Source organism: Lutjanus erythropterus, chromosome 12 (genome assembly GCF_056507025.1).
Source record: "Lutjanus erythropterus isolate fLutEry1 chromosome 12, fLutEry1.hap2, whole genome shotgun sequence".
In the NCBI taxonomy this organism is placed as follows: domain Eukaryota; kingdom Metazoa; phylum Chordata; class Actinopteri; order Lutjaniformes; family Lutjanidae; genus Lutjanus; species Lutjanus erythropterus.
Genome location: NC_139328.1, coordinates 34542763 through 34563253, shown reverse-complemented (window position 1 = coordinate 34563253; position 20491 = coordinate 34542763). Strand labels below are relative to the sequence as shown.

At 39.2% G+C, this 20491-nt stretch overlaps 1 protein-coding gene across 2 annotated transcripts in view; it reads left to right on the top strand.

The window, feature by feature from the left end:
• Positions 1-11958: 11958 nt before the first annotated feature.
• The window catches only part of tox (thymocyte selection-associated high mobility group box), a 67518-nt gene continuing 58985 nt past the window's right edge, over positions 11959-20491 (top strand). Inside the window, exons 1-2 of one of the 2 annotated variants that reach the window (XM_084732953.1) lie at positions 11959-12147; positions 12393-12588. In XM_084732953.1, the coding sequence (XP_084589079.1) occupies positions 12484-12588 (105 nt within the window). In that variant the 5' untranslated portion in view covers positions 11959-12147; positions 12393-12483. Of the gene's footprint in view, positions 12589-20491 lie in introns of both variants that reach the window. The other variant, XM_084732952.1, reaches the window with a different exon arrangement.

Sequence of the window (20491 nt, the reverse complement as noted above, 5' to 3'; positions counted from 1 at the left end):
AACTGGACCACGGAGCAATGGAAGAAGGTGGCCTGGTCTGATGAATCACGTTTTCTTTTACATCACGTGGATGGCGGGGTGTGTGTGTCGCTTACCTGTGGAACACATGGCACCAGGATGCACTATGGGAAGAAGGCAGGCCAGCAGAGGCAGTGTGATGCTTTGTGCAATGTTCTTCTAGGAAACCTTGGGTCCTGCCATCCATGTTGATGTTACTTTGACACGTACCATCTACCTAAGCATTGTTGCAGACCATGTACACCCTTTCATGGAAACAGTATTCCCTGGCCTCTTTCAGCAGGATAATGCTCCGTGCCACAAAACAGAAATGGTTCAGGAATGGTTTGAGGAGCACAACAACAAGCTTGAGGTGTTGACTTGGCCTCCAAATTCCCCAGACCTCAATCCAATTGAGCATCAGTGGGATGTGCTGGACAAACAAGTCTGATCCATGGAGGCCTCACCTCGCAACTTGCAGGACTTAAAGGATCTGCTGCTAACATCTTGGTGTCAGAAACTACAGCTCACCTTCAGGGGTCTAGTGGAGTCCATGCCTCGACAGGTCAGGGATCTACACAATATTAGGCAGGTGGTCATAATGTTTTGCCTAATTGGTGTATAAACCTGTTTATTTATTTATTTTTTGGTGAGGACAGGCTGGATTTTCCAGGTAAAACCATTCTGAGTTCTTTACATCAAAATCAGTTCACAGGCTGTTACAGGCAACCAAGAAAGTCAGAAAAAGTCTCATTTTTGAGTTGTGTTACAATCTGTTCACACAAAAACAATAAATGACGAAGCAAGGATGTTTTTTTTGTGGTCAGAAAATGAAAGGTTTCAAAGCAGTCACTGAAGGTCATGCTCCGTGGTGTTTATATCAGAGCAGAGCCGTAGATGAGCCCACGGGGGCTCAGGCCCCAGCTGAAATCTACTGATCCGAGTCTGGCAGCTCCTGACAGCGCCTCATCTTCTCTGATTTATAAGGTGACAGTCAAAACAAAAGCTTCAGTCATTAAACGTATGGACCTGAAGGTCTCTGAGGTTTTATTTTATAGAAACATATGAATAATTGAAATTCAGTGGGGGAGGATGACAGCTCCAGCATGAGAGGCAGTGAGTACATACATCAGTGACACTTGAGATGTGAGTGTACTCAACAAGGCTCAATGAAAAGGAGCCTCAGCACCGTGTGTACTTCTGTATACTGTGGTCTGTAACCAACCTAAAACATGCACTCATTCACAGCCTGTAGTTCAGATCTCCTCTCATAATGTCATGTCAAGTGTTAAGTTATTTATGGCCATGCTTTAAAGATAAAAATAAGAGAAATGACTGTTGCGCTTTAACCCATAATGCCATTTGTATCATATTTGCTACATGATTTTCTAAGACCTTTACAACATAAATATGATCAATACTTTCTTTTAAAAACAACAACAACAACAACAAAAAACAGTTGTTTGGAATCTCAGACATGTGTTCTGCCCTCTGGTGGATTATCAGTGCACTGCAGGCAGCAGCTGGCCTCTTAGTGCAAAATCCAACATGGCTGCCATCATGCAGCGAGTTGCACAGTTTTGGCAGGGAAACTTTTGTTAATTTTGAAAAAGTCACAATAAAAATAATAGTTATATGTTACAAATATTTAAAAATGAATATTCACTCTATTGAAAGACCCAGTGAAAATTATGTTGAACATTTGTGTATCAAAAAGATCATTTATCTATGAATTCCTCCGTCATTATTCTACTGCATTTAATTATGTAATCTGCATCTGCAAATGTCATCTTTGGATAAATTTAGAGGGGAAATAAATATATATATATATGTTTTTTACATATGCCACCTGCTCTCATAATAATAATAATAATAATAATAATAATAATAATAATAATAACTTTATTTATATAGCACCTTTAAAAACAGAGTTTACAAAGTGCTTTGACAGACAAAGTAAAAGAGCACTAGAGCAGGATACCATGGAAAAATAACAACAGAGGGCCAAACAGGAGTTAACTAAGGCTGAAGTAAAACAAGACACAAGCAAAGACACTAAAACATAGAAAAAGCAATAAGACACAGTAAAAGAAATAAGAACAGTAAAACTAGAAAAACATGACACTAAGAATAAGTTAAAATGAAGAGGGCAGAGATTACAGAGACATAACATGATGTTGTCAAGTCAATATAAACAATAAAGGGATGGAATAAGACAACATCGACATCACATAAAAGCAAGTCTATAAAAATGGGTTTTAAGAAGTGATTTAAAAGATGTTACTGAATCTGCAAGCCTTATCTCCTCGTGTGATTATAATCACATTGCTCTCATTATAATCACATGGACATTCCAATTCAGATTTATATTGATTATATTGTCTTTGCCTTCTATAAGGTGAAATAAAAAGGTTTCTGTTTGAAAAAAGAAAAAAAAGAACCAAACCACTGAAGTGTGCCAAATTTTCCAAATGCCATGAAAAATATTTGTTTCTAAAATACATTCATTATTATTATTATTATTTTGTAAAAGGTCAAATAAATATGTCATTTTCTGTCAATTATTTGATATGTCAGGCTGTGTAGAGTTAATATTAAATGTTCTTTTTGAACCCTGTGGTGGTATGTATTTTTTTTTCTGCACTCACATCTCTTATCTAAAAAATTAAAATGTGCATAAAAAAACAAGTGAATTGAAATGTAAATTGTCTGATTAAATGCTGAGTAATTGATCTGTTATTTTGGGGGTATTGTGACAGTAGACAGTAGAGAGGACAAAAGATGAGTGGAGAGAAATGAGGATGACAGAAATAAAAACAGAAACAAACTGGTGACACAGCGGTTAATGTTCAGCACTTTCCTGTTGGAGGTCGAAATGTCACAAGAATTATTAAACATAATAGTATTTAGTTTGGCTGCAGTGTAAAAGTTAGTGTATAAAAACTAAATGTGACAAAGAGCAATGGAAACAGACTTAGGGAATAAATCATGAGCTACATGTGACTTAACTTGACTCAAGCTTCCACTGAACAACAGCAAAATGGAGGTAGATAAAAAAGAAGACTGTTGAACACAAATTGAACACATAAATCTCATATTTATATCATGTTTTTCACCATTTCAAATTTGACCGTGGCTGTTTGAATGTATGGTATGCTATGAGGGATTTTCCTAATAAAAAAAAAACAAATAAACAACCATAAACTATGTATACAAAAAGAATCCCTCTAAATCATCACAAATGACCCACTAGATGTGTGTGGTGGTAGCTGTATCTGCAGGGACCCAGCCCTCTGTCTTTATTTTTTTGTTTTTTCATTATTTTGCCTTGTTCTGGACATTTCTGGACGTCAACCTTTGGTTTGTAGCGTCCAGCCAATACAGTCTGCAGGTTTCAAGGTCGAGGCTTTAAAAAAAAACATTGCTGCCAGCAGTTACATCTGTGTCTTTGTCTATCTGCCCTGCTCTCTTCCTGTTAGAGCTGCAGAAAGATATACTGAAAGATATACAGACAAAGCTATTCTCAGTCTGCTCTGCCTGTGTCAGAGCAGACTGAGGATAGCTTTGTCTGTATTCACACAAAATCCAGCAGCGTGCAGAGGTGTGGGCTCTGGTTTTCTGTTTTGCTAACGCTACTCCCTCTTTTCAATCTGTCTAGATTTCCAGATATGAACTAGCATCTTCTCGGCTGCAGTGAAACCTGAAAGCCAGATTTTGCATGTCCTTTCTGAAATGACATCTGAGCAAATGTAGAGCAGGGTGCATTGAAAGATGTCTGTTAGTCAGGACCATATCGTTCAGTTTCTAAAGTGCTGAATTGCCAGAAGGTTCAGTCGTCACATTAGGCCTGGTGTTCTTTTACTGTAATATATACCAGGCCTACTGTTTGGAAAGGACTGGAGAATTTTGAGCACGATAAAGTGTAACAGAACAGAACTGTGCCTGATCTAGCATGTGGTGTGGAATGGACTGGGGACATTATATCTTACTGTTATGACCCTTCTGGTGGTCTTAAACTCAAGGCAACGTTATTTCCTTCGTCATATATGGCATATAATTACTATTCTGTTCAACGGCACATGCGCCCAACCAACATAACGGGCAGCCATGCATACAAATTATAGTGGAGACCCCAGACTTTCCAAATGCACCACAGCTGTCAGGCTGAGCTTTGGAGAAATGTGTATTAAATTCTGCACAAAACATGTAGAATATCTGCATTTGCTGGAATGATGAAGCCATAAAAACACAGTCACTCTAATGTAGAAAATTTAGGAAAGAAAGTAATGTATAAAAACTACTGTATCACACACTTATAAATGATCCTTACTGAATAATCAAGCTTGATTTTTATTGTCTAAATTAGAACTCTCCATTAAAATACAGCAGTATATGCAGATGCTGCAAACTTTTTTACATTTTTGTTTTATTTTTCAACTTTATTTCTGAAACATGTATCACTTATGACAGAAATACACTCGTAGTCACTGGAAAAGGAGGCATGAGGGTTGGATTAAAGAGCAGCAGACCTTGAGATGATCAGCAATGCACATAGCATCTTCCGACCACGCAGCCAGATGAGTCCACCACACCGCCATGGACCCGCTGTGGAGGAGAGTGGGGTTTAAGAGCCATGCTAACCCAGCTTGGACTGCTCCTGGCAAATGTCTGGTCAGAAAAACTGAAGGCAAAATGTGACTCAGGCTGGCCAAGGAATGGGAAACCAGGGACTCTTCGTGCAGCCTGTGCGCTGAGCTGACTGGATGCAACATGCAAGACTCTGGCAGGACGAGGGGAGGAGGACTCTGTGTTTACATCCAAGATGCTTTGTGCAAAATGTGAACGGACACTATTTCCCAGATGTCTGACGTTTTATTTGAAGATGTTGACCATATTATCATACCCACCTTGTAGAGCCTGAACAATATATCTGTTGACCACTATTATCCATGTGATATTGGCCTATCACCACAATGTCCGACTATATAGGTATCCATGTATATATATTGTCCATTTGCATCAATTTGAAAACTTTTTTAACAGACCATAAATGCGGATTGTTTTTTACTTGTTAGCCTTATAAGCAACATTCTTTGCAAGTTGATTCCTTTTCTTTATTTAGGTTTAAAAAATAGATGTATTTTGCGTTATGTTTTTTTATTTATATTTATTTATAATTCCTAAAAACACCAATGAAAGTTTACAGTTTCAATACCCTGATTTTATGACTATGAAGTTTATTGTTAAACTGCAAAAAATTCCTGCTTCCATTACATATTTTTGTCACAACTGTTAACCACATTTGAGGGATCTTTGCAAAAAATGTGTGTTTATGTGTATATTCTATGTTCTGTATATTATATTGTGTATCAGCCAATACATTGATACAAGGTTTCTTTTTGCTCCCTAATGTTGGTATTGGCATCACCCCCAGAAATCCATTTTCTAATGTAAAAAATGCACTACAGAACAATTTCCTGGATGTATAATATGTGCATATGGACATGGATATAAATAGCTATTATTTTCTTTAATTGTATTTCATATTATCTGATTCTATTCTGAATCTAGTGTGAGTTCTGTGAGTGTAGCATGAATGGATTGCAGCTGTCATTTTGTTGTGCAACCCTGTGTTGTATAATGATAAATAAACAACCTTGATAGCTTGATATTCCTGTTTGTATATAGAAATAGAGCATCTCAGGACCTCTAAACCCTGTTTACTGTAATATGAGATGTTGCTCATTTTTCTAGAAGGAAAATATTTTAAAAAATCTCCCAATGTTTTTTTATATATATATTTTAGCTTTTTCTACCCAGCTGTTTGCTTAATAAAAATCCTTTTTGCTGATTTTTTTTTTTTTTTTTTTTTTTTTTTTGCATCTTCTCCCTCACACTGGGAAGCTGTAATACCCAAAGGGCTGGCTGTTTTTACCCAGGAGTGAATTGCTGTGCTATGAATCTATAATGTAATCCCCCGACATGAAGAGACACACATCATTCAAATGCTACAGTACATTACTATTTCAGCCCATCAGATATGTTGGAAAGCTCATGCGTGGAAATCTGAGAACTGTATGAGGCAGAGAGAGAAGCTGTGTGTGTGTGTGTGTGTGTGTGTGTGTGTGTGTGTGTGTGTGTGTGTGTGTGTGTGTGTGTGTTGGTTTGCATGTGCATGTGTTACATATATGTATATGTTGACATGCATATGGTGCAGCACAGGCATGTTGTGAGTATAGGTTTGCAGTAGTGTGACTGCATCTGTGCATATCTGTGTGTGTGCATGTGTGGGTGTATATATAAGTATTTCAGTGTACATGTGTGTTTGATTGGTTTACTGCATATGTGCATGTCTTTTAGTGTGTGTGTGTGTGTGTGTGTGTGTGTGTGTGTGTGTGTGTGTGTGTATGTGTGTGTGTGTGTGTGTGTGTGTGTGTGTGTGTGTGTGTGTGTGTGTGTGTGGAGTTTTATAGAGGAGCTGTGTGTGGGGGAGGAGAATGTGGAAGTGAATTATGCCTTTTTCAGAGGGGAGGGGTGCATATATGTATGTGTGTACTATGTGGGGGATGGGCGGATTGCACACTGTATGTATGTTCACTAAGTATGTGTGGGCTGGTTTGTGTGTGTGTGTGTGACAGAGAGAGAAAGTGTTTGAGAATGCATGAGAAAGAGAAAATGCATTTTATGATACCTTGTTGTGTTTGTATAAACTCTGCAGTGTGTATGTGCATTTTTATGGAGTTGTGTGTCTATGTTTATGTTTTCAAAGCGTGTGTGTGTTTGGACCATAAATACATACATATATATATATATATATATATATGCGGAAATGTGTGGATGTGTTACTACTATATAGAGTATAATTATGAATCTGTCTGCAGGTACTTTATGTGTGTGAGTGGATTTTTATATTTGATATGCATGTGGGACCATCTGTTTTAGTGTACTGTCTGTGTGTGAATCAGTGAAGTGTGCATATCTGTGTGTGTGTGGATGTGTATTACTCATGTTGTGAGGACATAAATCTGTTTATACACTCACATCGTGGGGACCTGCCTTCCTTATGGGAACCATAACACAAATCATTAAATTTTAAGGTTAAGACTTGGGTTAGGGTTAGGGTAAAGTTAGGTAGGGCTTAGAACATACTCTAAAATGCTACAAGGGGCACGTGTACACAGGGACCTTAGGTATTAGAAATATTTTTAAAACGTCCCTTATTATCCATTAAGAAATAAAATAAATTAAAATAGTTAAGGTTAGGGTTAAGCAAGTAGTCTTCATGGATAAGGGTTAGGGTAAGTCTCCAGGAAATCAATGTAAGTCAATGTGATGTCCTCTGAAGTGATGGAAACATGACTTTGTGTGTGTGTGTGTGTGTGTGTGTGTGTGTGTGTGTGTGTGTGTGCGTGTGTTTGCGCACACGAGTGAGTGGGTGGGAGAGACTCTTTGTTTATGTGCATCTGTGTACATGTGTATTTATCTCTGGATAATGGAAATGCGTTGTTCTGTCATTAAAGATCATCCGGACAGGCAGAAAACAGCATTAGTTCTACTTTGCTTTGTATTGAATAGTCTCTGTCTCTCTCAGACACACACAATCTGTTTCATTGTTTCATCTACTAAACAGTATCTCGCCCACATTAGATCATTCATGGATTTGCTTGTTGTCTAAATTCATTTGATGATCCTTTTTCAGAAACTGAATTAGGGCCTGTAGCATAACTTATTTGATTTTAAATGAACAAGAGTGGCTGTCAAGAGTCAATGATTCAAGAGAAACACAAATAAAACATCATTAACCATGTTAACATTTGCAGGGATCACACTTTAAGTAATTAAGTCTGATATTTTCAAAAAAGATAAAATACAGACTTTGCTTTTCTCTGCCTCAAACTGATAGCAAACAATGCAGATTTAACCTATAGCCTGAAGGCTTTTACTGTATGTTTGCCTGTTTTACATTTAAGTGGCTCCTTTTTTCTGCGAATAATATTCTTCTGCACAAGAACTTGTGCATTTTACATCTACAGAGGCAGCAACAGTGGTTTGAGTGGAATAAATACAAGCTACAAAGATAGCGTGAAGAGGGTTGGAAAGTTTCATGACTTTTCAGACATGGCTCCTCTCAATCCAACATTTGAAAGGTGTTAGGATGGGCTCTGAAGCTATTCAACCATCCAACAAACAGTTTTGATGAAGCATATTGACAGCTTAAGTGCAAAACACAAAGCGTTGACTGCCTGAACTCCCAGATGAAGGCCTGAACAAGGATGTCTGCTGTTTTGGCTGGTAATCCTGTCAAATCCCCCAATTACTGAGCACAGTTCTGCACACAGAGAAAGTCAGAGATGTGGAGAACAGAGTCTGTCCGTCAACAACAAGGAACATCAGCCCTAATCACCTCTTAACTACCAGCAGTCCCAGGCCAAAGCAGTCTCTTGTTGAGGGAACAGCAGCTGCTGGAACCCAATCTGGCATTAAAATAATGACATGGTATTGGGAGAGGACTAAAAAGAGTGGTGGACATATTCCAACACCAACACCATGGAGAGTGTTGAGACCTGAATATACTCCCAAGCGGACACGTACAATAGACAGCTGCGGACACAATAGTAGTTTTATCTATACTAGTTTGTGGAGTCTGCTTGGATGACACATTCAACACTTGTGCAGATGGTATTGTGTGATTTGTTGTAGCGTAGTGGCCTCATGGACAAACCACGGACAAGACTATGTGGTCGCAACAAATTAAAGTTACCTGAATATTCACACAGACCCTATGCATGTTCTCCTTGATGACAAAATTTACGTCTCACAGAACCTAGCGCTACTAAGACCACAGATTTATAACATCTGAGCTGCATCAGTCTATAAGTATTAAGATGGTATTATACTTGTGACCCTATCTGAAGGGTCTGTGTGGACATCTGCGTACCCCAAAGTTGTTGCGGACTTGTCCACACAGCATTGATGCTGATCTACTGTGCATGTGTGGACCACGTCCCCCAAGCGGACTGCAGAAAATAGTAACAAAACTAATAAGCATCTGTGTTGTCCACAGCTGTCCATATACACGCCCCTTCAGGACTATTAAAAGAGCCCTTATGTGGATTTTGTGAGGCCTGCATTCAATGCAGCAGAATTAAGTTGGCAAGATCCATTTGACAACCACAGACAGTTTGCTTTGGTTGATCTCAGTGTTGGAACAAGCGAGCACGTGCCCAAGACAGGACACAACAGCGTGGAACTCCAGCTTGACGGACAGATGGATGTTCAACAGCCTCTTCAGTGCTTGGTGCTGCGTGGAGGAAGCTGGAAGGGACTGGAAGACTGTTGTTTATGGCACCAGTGACATGACCCAAGCCGAGCCCAGCTCAGACAGAAAAGAAGACAGAGACAAAAACAGACAGGGCAAAGAAGAGAGGTTAACTTTTGCTTCCTCGTTAATGAATCTGTCATGCTGGAAGTCAAATGATAGCTTGCATTGCACAAGAAACTCTTGACAGGCAGGAAAATGTGTCTCAGGAGGAAAAGCAAGACTTCTGGTTGAAGAAAAATCTGAAGCATGAGTGTAGGAATTAAAAAGATGCAGTGATGTCAAACTGATATGAGCCCCAGCTGGATTAACCAGTTGAGCAGCCCTGGGGAACATTGCTGCCCCCCACCTTCAGCTGTCTGTGTGAAGTGTGTACCTGTTACCTCCAAATACAGTGTCTGCAGCAGAGTGATTTATGTTAGAAATTGTGTGAACACAGTTTTATTATTTAGGAGATGATGCACTATGTGAGCACATTATAAACCACAACAGCTAAGGTCTTAATACTAGATTTGATTTGCTGATATAGAGAGGTGAAGTCACGCCCCTTCCAGTGTGCCGCATGGGACCTAACTTCCAAAAAAAATATTAACTGAAGTCAATGTTTTGTTTTTTACTTTTGTGCGACACCTCTCAGTGAACTGCATCTCTCGTCTCACACAATATACGTCAGTACATGAGTCCTGGTCCTTTTGTCGGCTGGGAATTGAAAGAACCAGCAAAACTAGTTACTTGTGTGACTACATCCCAGTATGAAGACACGCAGGCATCATAGCTTCAGCGGCCACTGTTAGCTTCTGGAGGGAGAAAGTCAACACATCACTCACGCAATATCTGCATGTGTAGTCTCTCTACTTATGTATCTTCACCATCTGATACTTCAATAAACAGAATCAAAAAATAATTTGACTCTTGTCATAAACTACAGTTTATATTTTTTTCCAAAGTTAGGTGGTCCGTAGTGGTCCTCTGGAAGGGGAGGGACTTGTTATCAACGGGTAGGGCAGGGGTCAGGTAAACACAGGTGTTACCAACAATGCTAATTAAGGTTCTGCTCCATTCAGGTTAAACAGAGTCAGGGTGCTGCTATTGTACATGTTGGCTCACTGGAAAGGCTCTGATATACAAAATGGAACAGGACCTTAATTAGTATCGTGGATAACACCTATGTTTATTCTAATCTTTTATATCAATATGGTTGCCGGGAAAAATGTTTATTAATACACAATGCACCTGGGGTTTCGGGGTCCCTCAGCTGTTGGCAGAAGTTGGTGTTCAAGTCTTTCTGCAGGAAAGCACTTCTTGGTTAGGTTTAGGGAGAAAAAAAATCATAGTTTGAGTTAAAGTAGCAAGGTTTCTACCCTTAAAGCTTGTCAAATGTGTGGCACGTGACTTAAGGTTTGGGGAGTGGGTTCTGTGCAGTGTAAACCTTTATCACAGCTGCTGTTTTAACATGAAATAGTGGGGTACACACGGGTGTTACCAATACAGAGGCGAAGTCCTGCCCCTTCCAGTGGACCACCATGGGACCTAACTTCTGAGAAAATATGAGCTGTATTCAGTGGCGAGAGACAAGTATTTTACAGGTCAAGAAAGTCTTGTTTGTTGTAAAATCAGACTGTGAAGATGCTGATACCTGTGCGTTTTCATACCAGGATTTAGTCACACATCAACAGCTCTTTCTTGTTCTTTCTCTACCCAGCTGATAAAAGGACTAGATGTTGTTGGATAAAACACTAAAAGTAAGTGTTGGTGATGAATATTGTGCGAAATAAGAGATGTAGCCTACTTCACTGAGCGGCTTCACATAAAACTGTGAAATTACTGAAAATTATATTTTAAGTTGACAAATAAGGTGTGTAATTGATGGCACAATTCAAATGGAATAAAAAAAATATTTTTCTCTCGCCATAGACTACTCTTCATATTTTTTCTGAGCTTAGATCCCAAGGGGCACACCAGAAGGAGCATGACTTTATCTCTCTGTAATACTGTTTCTGTTCTATGCAGGTCAAACAGAGTCAGGATGCTGCTATTGTGCGTGCTGACTCACTAGGAAGTCTCTGCCAACACATTATTTAGTATCTTATTTAGTACCTGTGTTTACCCTACTATTTCCTATTAATATGCTGCTGTGAAAAAGGTCTGTTAGCACAATGGACAGCATACACATCCTTAATGAACTGTTTTTTTTTTATCTTATGTTGACTGCTGACATTCATTTATTCCTTTCATTCATATTCTCTCACACAAGTAAGGTTTATCTGTGCTACAGAGACACTCTGCTGGACCTTTTGACACTCTCTTCCCCCTCTAGATGGAGCACATTCACGTTCACCTCCTCTAGATCGTCTTTGTCAAGGTAAACCGATATGTCGGTTACTTTCAAAATAAAATTGCTTGCTGAGGAGGGTCCCAAGCAAAAAGTGTTTTTAAACGACACGCCGCGAAAGGTTCTAATTATGGTTAATGTAAGGTTGTGGATAAGTTGTGTTTGCTTTGTTTTTCCATGCCCCTGTATTACTCCCGAAAAAATCCGCGCTTTTATTTTGTGAACAAATGTACATCCGGGTTGGGCGTGGCTAACTCTTGCTGGCTTGCCGCACGAGCTCTTTGTATGAGTGGTCCGCGAGGTACCTCACAGCAGCACCGAGCACACGCGCGGCAGCAGCAGCAGCAGCGGCAGAGTAACATCAGGCACACAGAGTCCCAACAAGGGACAGACAGGGTCCAACACCGTCCCCTGTCCCAGTCACACACCGACACCGGACACACGCAGCGAGAAACTGAGGGAAAACGACGCTTTTTGAAGTGCACCGCTGCCCGTGAAGGTTTGTTTTAACGTCAGGTGTTGAATAAGAAGTTGGTTTACCGAGAAGTTTGCTGGTCACAGCAGCACTTTGCTGGAGCTTGAGAGCCAGTTTGGAGAGGACAGCACCGACTTAAACTTTACTCACTCCAGAAGCTTGGTTTGGGCTTATTTCGTCGATTTACCTGCCTGAAACCTGCATTTTTTTTTCCCTAAGAGGAAGCTTGTTTTATTGGACCGTAGTTGTTTCTCTGTTTGGTCACTCAGGGACTTCCAACTTTGTCAAAAGGTTGTCTCAATTAGACAAGAGAAGAAAGGAACAAGAAGAAGACGAGGAGAAGTGGATGTATTTTCAGCCATGGATGTAACAGTTTACCCGCCTCCTCCGCAGCCTCTGCCCGCGTCAGACCACACCAGGCTGGGGCAGCTCTCCTATCCTGACCCGGGCTTTGGGACCAACAAGGTAAGCAAAGACATAAGGAACCCCACATAGGGTACTTCTGTTTCCTATAGCCTCGAGATGAAAGCCACGTTTGTGGTGATTACCGCAGCTATCTCTTCTCTCCGTGTATTCACTCTGCCAATTAAGTGGTAATTAATTTCTTTATTAGCCTCCGCAGCTATTGAAGGCAACTGCATTCCAGTGTTTCTCATTTCTTTCGATCTCATCCACTCACAGGAGGATTCACAGGCTGTAATTTTACCCCGAGTTTGTTGTCAGTGATGTAATGACACCTTTAATTAGAACTTCACCACTGGTAATTGGAAAGTAATTAAGTTTGAACATGCAAGGCAGCATAAGTACAAACAGAAGAGTCTGGCTAAAATTAAATACATGAAAAGCACACGTTGTTATTATCTTTTGGTACATGGTTGAATGCTTTATATCTACTGAAGTTCACAGTTTATTTCTGTTCTCTGATAATTACCTAAAGTTAATTGGTGTCTGGGAAGCTCTGCTGTGTTTCTCCCTCCAGAGCAAGGTCAGAGGTCAGGGTCAGATTCACCACTGGAGCTGGTTGGGGTCCAGGGACCACCGCTTTAAGCAGGATGGATCAATCCCATGGCCATAAAATTATATTTTACCAATATGTATCTGTATCTATCTATCTATCTATCTATCTATCTATCTATCTATCTATGCAAAAAAGTAGAATGAAGGATGTTTTTCTCAGAGTAAGGTATTTGGGTACAGACACAGTGGGATCATGCTCATTTGACAGTGATGAATTGCTTAATTATTTAACTAGGTGCAGCTGATGGGTGCAGCTATTTAAGTTAAAGACAGATTATTAACCTCTCTTCAGGGTCCAGACAATAAAATGGAATACATTAGTTTTTTTTTATTTGATAGGAAAACGCAGTTGAATTTTTTCTCAGTATTTAATACAGATAAATTAATAAAAATGATATTTTGTGATGTTTGATATGTTTGAAAGTGGTTAAAAAACATTTCTCTAGCTTTTCCTGTTAAACTGTGGTAAGCTGCAAGCATGCTGTATGGAGTCTTCTGTCTTTCCGTACATTTCATTTAGCTTTATTGCCAAAGATATGTAAATATATTAGTGTTGCTAAAGCATATATAATAATCAGAATATTCCATCTTCCATACAGCAGGACAGAAAGTTGTGTATGACGCAGGGAAGTCAAACGAAATAACATCATGTAGTCAAATATCTATTACACTTAAAAGACTTCCTGTACTCTTTCAGAGTACTTTTATGTGCTGTTTTTTATTCTTGGCATGTCTCTGCCATGGACTTAGTGGACTGAGTAATGTCAGAATATAATTGTCATCACCACTGACCGGCTGGTGTACAACTTACAGATTGATCAGATTATTCACAGGCTGGGTGTCTGATCCTACCTTGCCTGTTCTCATTAACTGATCCCTCACTGCAGTCCACTTTTTTCCTCCGTTAAATCCCTCAGCAACAACCGAAAACAGCTAAAACAGAAATTCAGTGTTCAAACCCTCTGCCAGTGAGCACTTGCTCAAGTGCCACAACTGTACTGACTCTAGCTGCATACAAGTTCCACACTATCGAGGCCTGTGACCATTATGAAATTTCAGTTGACAATTAATTGTCATGCACAGGGATGCAATAGTTAGTTGACTAGTTGTCAACTATTAAGGCAGTTGCTGCCAACTGTAATAATTATCATTGAGTCATATTTAAGAGGAAATGTCCAACTCTCTCTCCAGTGTGAATATTTTTGACTTTCTTTTGTCCTCTTCGACATTAAAATGAATCTCTTCAGGTTGTGGAAAAATCGAGACATTTTGGGACCATTGATGACTTTGAGAAACTGTGATGAGCATTTTTTTTCTTTTTTTCTTTTTTACCATTTTCTGACATTTGTCTCACATTTTATGGACCAAAGTGTGAAAATTAACAGATTTGTCAATATGAAAATAATCATTAGCTGTTCACTATAAGCCTAATGTATTTCTGTTTGCCTTTTAGGCTTTGTAAACAAAAAAGCACAGGGCAGATATGACATAAATAATGATATAAAATGCCTATTACTGAAATACAAATGAATTGTTGACCATGACAAATAACAATAATCAAAGCAAACAATATACTGTGGCCAGAATAGGCCAGGTCCTTGTTATCCACAACCATATAGTGCAAGTTTAAAAAAATCAGCAAAAGAAAATGCAAATAATGTGCATTTCCATCCACTACCATTATGCAAATATTAGAAGTTAAAGGGACAGTGCATGCCAAAATCTAAAATTGTTGCAGCGTTTTGAAAATATCAGCTGGGGATATTTCTGCCTTTTCTCCAATATAGCAGACTAAATGGCACAGTCCTGCGGTGTCTAAAGTGCCAAAAAATGCAACAGCTATGTCTCTTTCCAGAAATCATGACAGACCTTGTTGTGAGCAGTTTCATGAAGGAACTGCTTTCTCTCTGCAGTGGAATCTCCCAGAACTACTTTCTTTCTAGAGAGGAAAGAAAGAGGCACTGATTTAGCATTTTTCAAATGTATTTTTGGTGCTTTGAACATCACAAGCCAAGCGCCATTTTGTCCTATTATGTTGTAAGCAGGTAGACATGTCTATGGCCAATATCTCCAAAACTCTGCAACTCACACCAAAACTGGATGGATAAACCACATTACAAGCCAGAGGAAAAATATGTTCTTTTGATTCTGGGGTGAACTGTCCCTTTAAGCACCTCAAGATAAACAGTTAGTGTCTGTCATTCTCCACTGAGGTGTGGCTAAACCATAAGAGAAGGGGGGTGGGGGGCGCCAGTCAAACTTCAAATGACGGAAAACAGTGTTGAAATAGTGATGTATCTCTGAAATTTCTGTTAGGTTCATCTAGATGTTTTTATACAGGTGAATGGAAATTATTTCTACGATTATGCAACATGCTTGTGGTCAGCTCACATAATCGCAATTAGGCGATTATGTAAGAATTGTAACAGACCTTATACTGTATACTAATTTTAGTATTGTGGTAGTGTAGTGTGGTTTGAGTGTGCTGCTAATACACACGATTACTTTCTTCTACCTGCTTGAGTAGTGATTGCAGAATATAGACAAGAAAGTCTGTCTAAAAGTTCCACAGTGCAGTATACAAAGACAATGGAGATGCTACAGCTGTGAAAAACTGAAATGAATTGTGGAGAGACAGCCTCAGAAAGATCTTGGAAAACAAAAAATATTCATAAGTGGCTGTGTGACTGACCCATGATGGAGCACAGATGTTGATTTCTTGCACACTAATTGCAAAAACAGCAGACAGTGATAATTATTATATAGTAGATACTGTATACATTCAGCATTTAGTTTGGAATTGGAACACAACATTTGATTTGCTAACAGTTCAGCAGCTGATTGTGACCTGTGACCTCAATGAGTGCTGATTGGGCATGAATATCACATCAGTGTCTTCATGAGCTTGATTATAGTTATGTCCTGTGTTTTTTGTTAACCCTCAGTGTTGTCTCTCAGGTTTAATGACTGAACTCAGTGTACTATATGCCAACCTGCTGCTTTTAAGCTCAGACTCTACCAGAGTGTGTAGAAATGGCTCGCACACAGCATCATACAAACAGTGTAGCTCTGTGTTGTCAGTGAGTGTATTTGTTTGAGAAAGGGAGGGAGAGATGATAGAAGATAGAGGCTGGGGATGTGGAGAGAGAGCGAGCTATGTGGTTGGGGGTAGGGACTGAAGAGAGAGAGAGAGAGCGAGAGAGAGCGAGAGAGAGGAAGGTTGTTGGGGGTAGGGATGTTGTAGATGAGAGAGAGAGAGAGAGAGAGTGTGTAGTGGGGGTGGGGCCACTAAGGTTTGTACTATATTTCTCTCTCTGTGTCTTTTGATTCACGGCTCTGTCGGCCTGATAGAAGAGATCATATTACTGTGTGGGGGAACAGAGAGAGAGAGAGAGGGTTTATAAAAAGGAAGAGAAAAAGGCACAGCAGAGGAAAGAGGGAGAGAGACAGGAAGTAGGAAGCACAGAAGAAATGAAATGAGAGAAAAGAAAAAGAAGAGGAACAGAGTAGAAAGAGGCAGTGGAAAAAAGATCTGAGAGAGGCTGTGTGTGTGTGTGTGTGTGTGTGTGTGTGTGTGTGTGTGTGTGTGTGTGTGTGTGTGTGTGTGTGTGTGTGTGTGTGTCTAAGAGGGAGGAGGGGGGAGGCGTGTCCAGATGTGTTAATGTAAAGATGTCATACCAGTGGTGGTCTGCATTTTCCATTTCAATTAAACAGAGAAAATTCTCTGCCCAATCAGCTTTGAAAAGGCAATATTTTACTCCATGTTGTGCCAATGATAATTAGGCTAATGTTAATTAAATTTGTCGGCTGCATACATAACTTTTTTGGATGGTTTTGAATCTGAATTGTCTTGATTATTTTCAGCAGAACCAAAACCAGAGTGTTACCTTGCTACAAGAGTGAAATCAGCCACACTGTGCTCTTCCTCCACACACTCAAAATATATTGCGTTGCACTGCTGTAGTACTTTATAATTCAGGTTTCTAGTATTTCTGCATCTGAAGGAGCCTTTAAGAAAGGGATGTACACCATATTCATTTTTCAGCTGTAGATGTATGTACAAAGTAAATGTAAATCTAAAAGGGATGTATGAAGATTTGTTGGCTGACAGCTTGTATGGTGACTGTATTGAGTTTTAAGTCAGTAAACTGACTTACAGCTGGTGATGATCAAAAGCAGGGTTCAACATAAACCATGGCAGATGGCCCACAGCAACAAAAAGTTCTGTCCCTGTACAGTATATAGTCTCCTCTGTTGACTTTCTTCTTCAGCAGTATGTTTTATAAAGTTGCCAAAAAAACACACTTGTGTTTTGGAGTTTTAACCCGTGATTCCTTTTTCACAAAAGTAAGGGAGCCGCATGTGTTGGAGGATTGTTTTTAATGGCATAGGCTATCCAAACCAACGTCATACCATATGACATTGGCACCAACCAGGTGCACTTACAGGCTTTTACAAAACAACACACAAGTAGGCCTGCATTAAACAGGAGATTCTCTCTGTGTGTGCTTCTCTGCAGAGCATGTGTAATTATCAGCAGACCCTTCCTGCAACAGCAGAATGAACAGGTATGGGAGGTCAGAGTGAAGGGATGAATAAAAAAAAATCACATAAAAAATGCCAGAATGGGTCATCAAATATACCTTTACTTGGCCCAAGTAAGGTCTTTGTATGGAAAGCACTGGTTTCTCTCAAAAACATAACTGGCAAAACAATTGTGTAAAGCTACAAGAATTAGTTACAATTGTCGAATGACAGCAAAATCTTAACAAAAATATCAAAGCTTTGAGAATTCTAGCTTCTTGAATGTGAGAATTTGCCACATTTTAATTTTGTATGCATTCCTACAAATTAGGGCTGCAACCAGCAATTATTTTCAGTCGATTATATTCTTGATTAATTGAAAAAAAAAAGGTGATCAGTGTTGCTGAAAGCCTAAGATGGTGTCCTGAAATGTCTTGTTTTACTCACAACCCAGAAATATTCACTTTACTGATAGAGGATTAAAGAAACAAAAAATATTCTATATATTCTATATATACCTGTCACTGCATGGTTCCAATTTTCTTTTTGAAACCTTTTTCTCTTCCTCTAGCTGAACCTCCCAGACTGACTCAGGCTGTGTGCTGCCTTTAGTGTGTTCTATTAATCAGATGCAAAGCGCCATGAAGTCACACTGTAGTCAAGTCATAGTGAGAAGATGGTGGTACACATGGTGGCTAAATGAATTACTCAGTGATCTTTGAACATTTATGTTATCTTATAATCTTAATATGTTCCACTGCATCCCTTGTCTTCTTACCTTTATACTATAATTAAAATAGTATAAACTCTATCGATATCAAATGGATTATACTTTTTTGAACTAGCATTGTTAACAAAGCTACTTATTATAAAGAAGTGTCAGATTCTGTGTTCAGCAGCCAGCTCAGTGTCACTGTTGTGACATTATGATGCACGTGCCCCATTCAGTCACATGGAGGACTTGGTAGATAAACAGAAGTGAGTGAGCCGTGCTCAGCTCTGATTGGCACTACTCATAATGAGTCTACATAGACATGAATGTGAGCAATTTATATGATACATTTGATTGAGAAGTTAATTAATTGTAACATTGCAATATTATGAGGTGATTTCAGCATCTGTATGGAAGCATTTATGGTGGATCATCAGTACTGGATAAAAGGTGTGGCCTTGTGAAAGAAAGAAAAGAGAAAGAGGAGCAGAGATGGGATGAATCAGGGTGTTTAGGAGAGGAAGGGAAGAGAGAGAGAGGGCCTAATGTAAACATGATGATTGTGAAAGCTGGGTGAGGTATTTCTAAAGCAAATAGAGAGGAAGAGAGAACAGGGAGGAGAGAATTAGGCCATAGCAAAGAACAGGACAATATAGATTGAAGCACGGCTGCAAAACACTTGCAAAGTAGTCAGGAAACAGGATGAGATTTGAGAATGTAGAGAAGCAAAGACAGATAGAAAAAAAAGAAACGGAGTGATAGAAAATAGAGGACAAGATGAGAAAAGTCATAAAGAGCAGTAACAAGTATTAAATTATATAGGGTTAAGTGTTTCTACCATTCAGAACATTCATAAGGACACTCACACAGTTGTCTGTCATGCAGTCATCACCTGATGTCATGAATTGTTTTCAAATCATGCAAATGCTACACTTCTAAATTTTCATTGCCATTACTCTTCCTTTTGTGTCTCTGGTTCTTCTGTAAAGATTGCGTTAGCAGATTTGGTAGGCTTAGGGAACCCAACAACAATGAGTACTGTTCGCCGTTGAGCTGAAAGCTGCAAAGGAATCCAGGTTTGTTTGTGGAAATGTAATATTGTGTTGGCAAAGGCTCGCAGTACTGGGATAAAAGGTTACTTAAATGAAATATTTGGTGGTCACAGAGTAACTTTTTGTGGCCATTAGGCTGTGGTTAATTTCAAAACCTGGGTGGGACAGGATGTTTAGTCTGCTTAGTCTGCTTTGCCAGGAGAACATTATTGCATGCCTTTGTTACTGATGATGTTGGACATGAGACAGTGGGAAAATCACAGGTTTAAATAATAAAATGAATGATGCAGCTTCAGTGTCAGGGTCCTGTCACACGGTCATTTGGCTTAATTGGACACTTGAATAGAACAGAACAAATTGCAAATGTTATTAGTAATCAGGTCTATAAATCACACATTTAATCACAATATGATATATCAATTCTTTGGACAACAATAAAATATTTTCTGATATGACACCATTTGATTCAGTTCAGGGGGTTTGCAGTCAGTATCAGACGATGTGGTATGTCCATTTAACACAATCACTACATTTATGTCAACTTATCAAAGGAAATTAAATTGTGATTCTACAATTTTGTGACTGAACTCTTCCAGACATTTGTGACAGATGCATCATAGGAATTTCAAAATAAAGGCATTTGTCGAAGATGATGGTATAGTTCAATATTTTCACTTTGTAACAATAATATCAGATCACTGAACATTGAATGAATATATCGATCCAGATTGATGCATCATTACACCCCTAGTGGTAACATCTGTGGTTGTCCTAATGTGATCAAAGTGTGGTCAAAATGTCTGTTGGCAAAGTGCTCCTTGGAACAAAGTCCTCAACTCTTCAGGAAAGTCATACACTGCTTCTTTATACAATATTTGCTAACAAGCTAGCTACATGCTAGCTTGTGAACACTAACAGAACAGCACCCATGAGTAAGAAGTTCAGGGACAGTTAGTTTGGCACGATTTGTTTATATGATCTTGTGGGTCTTTACCTTCACCAGGTTACGGGCTTTCTCGCCTTGTTTGGAGCAGGAAATGATTGATTACAAGACTGACAAAGG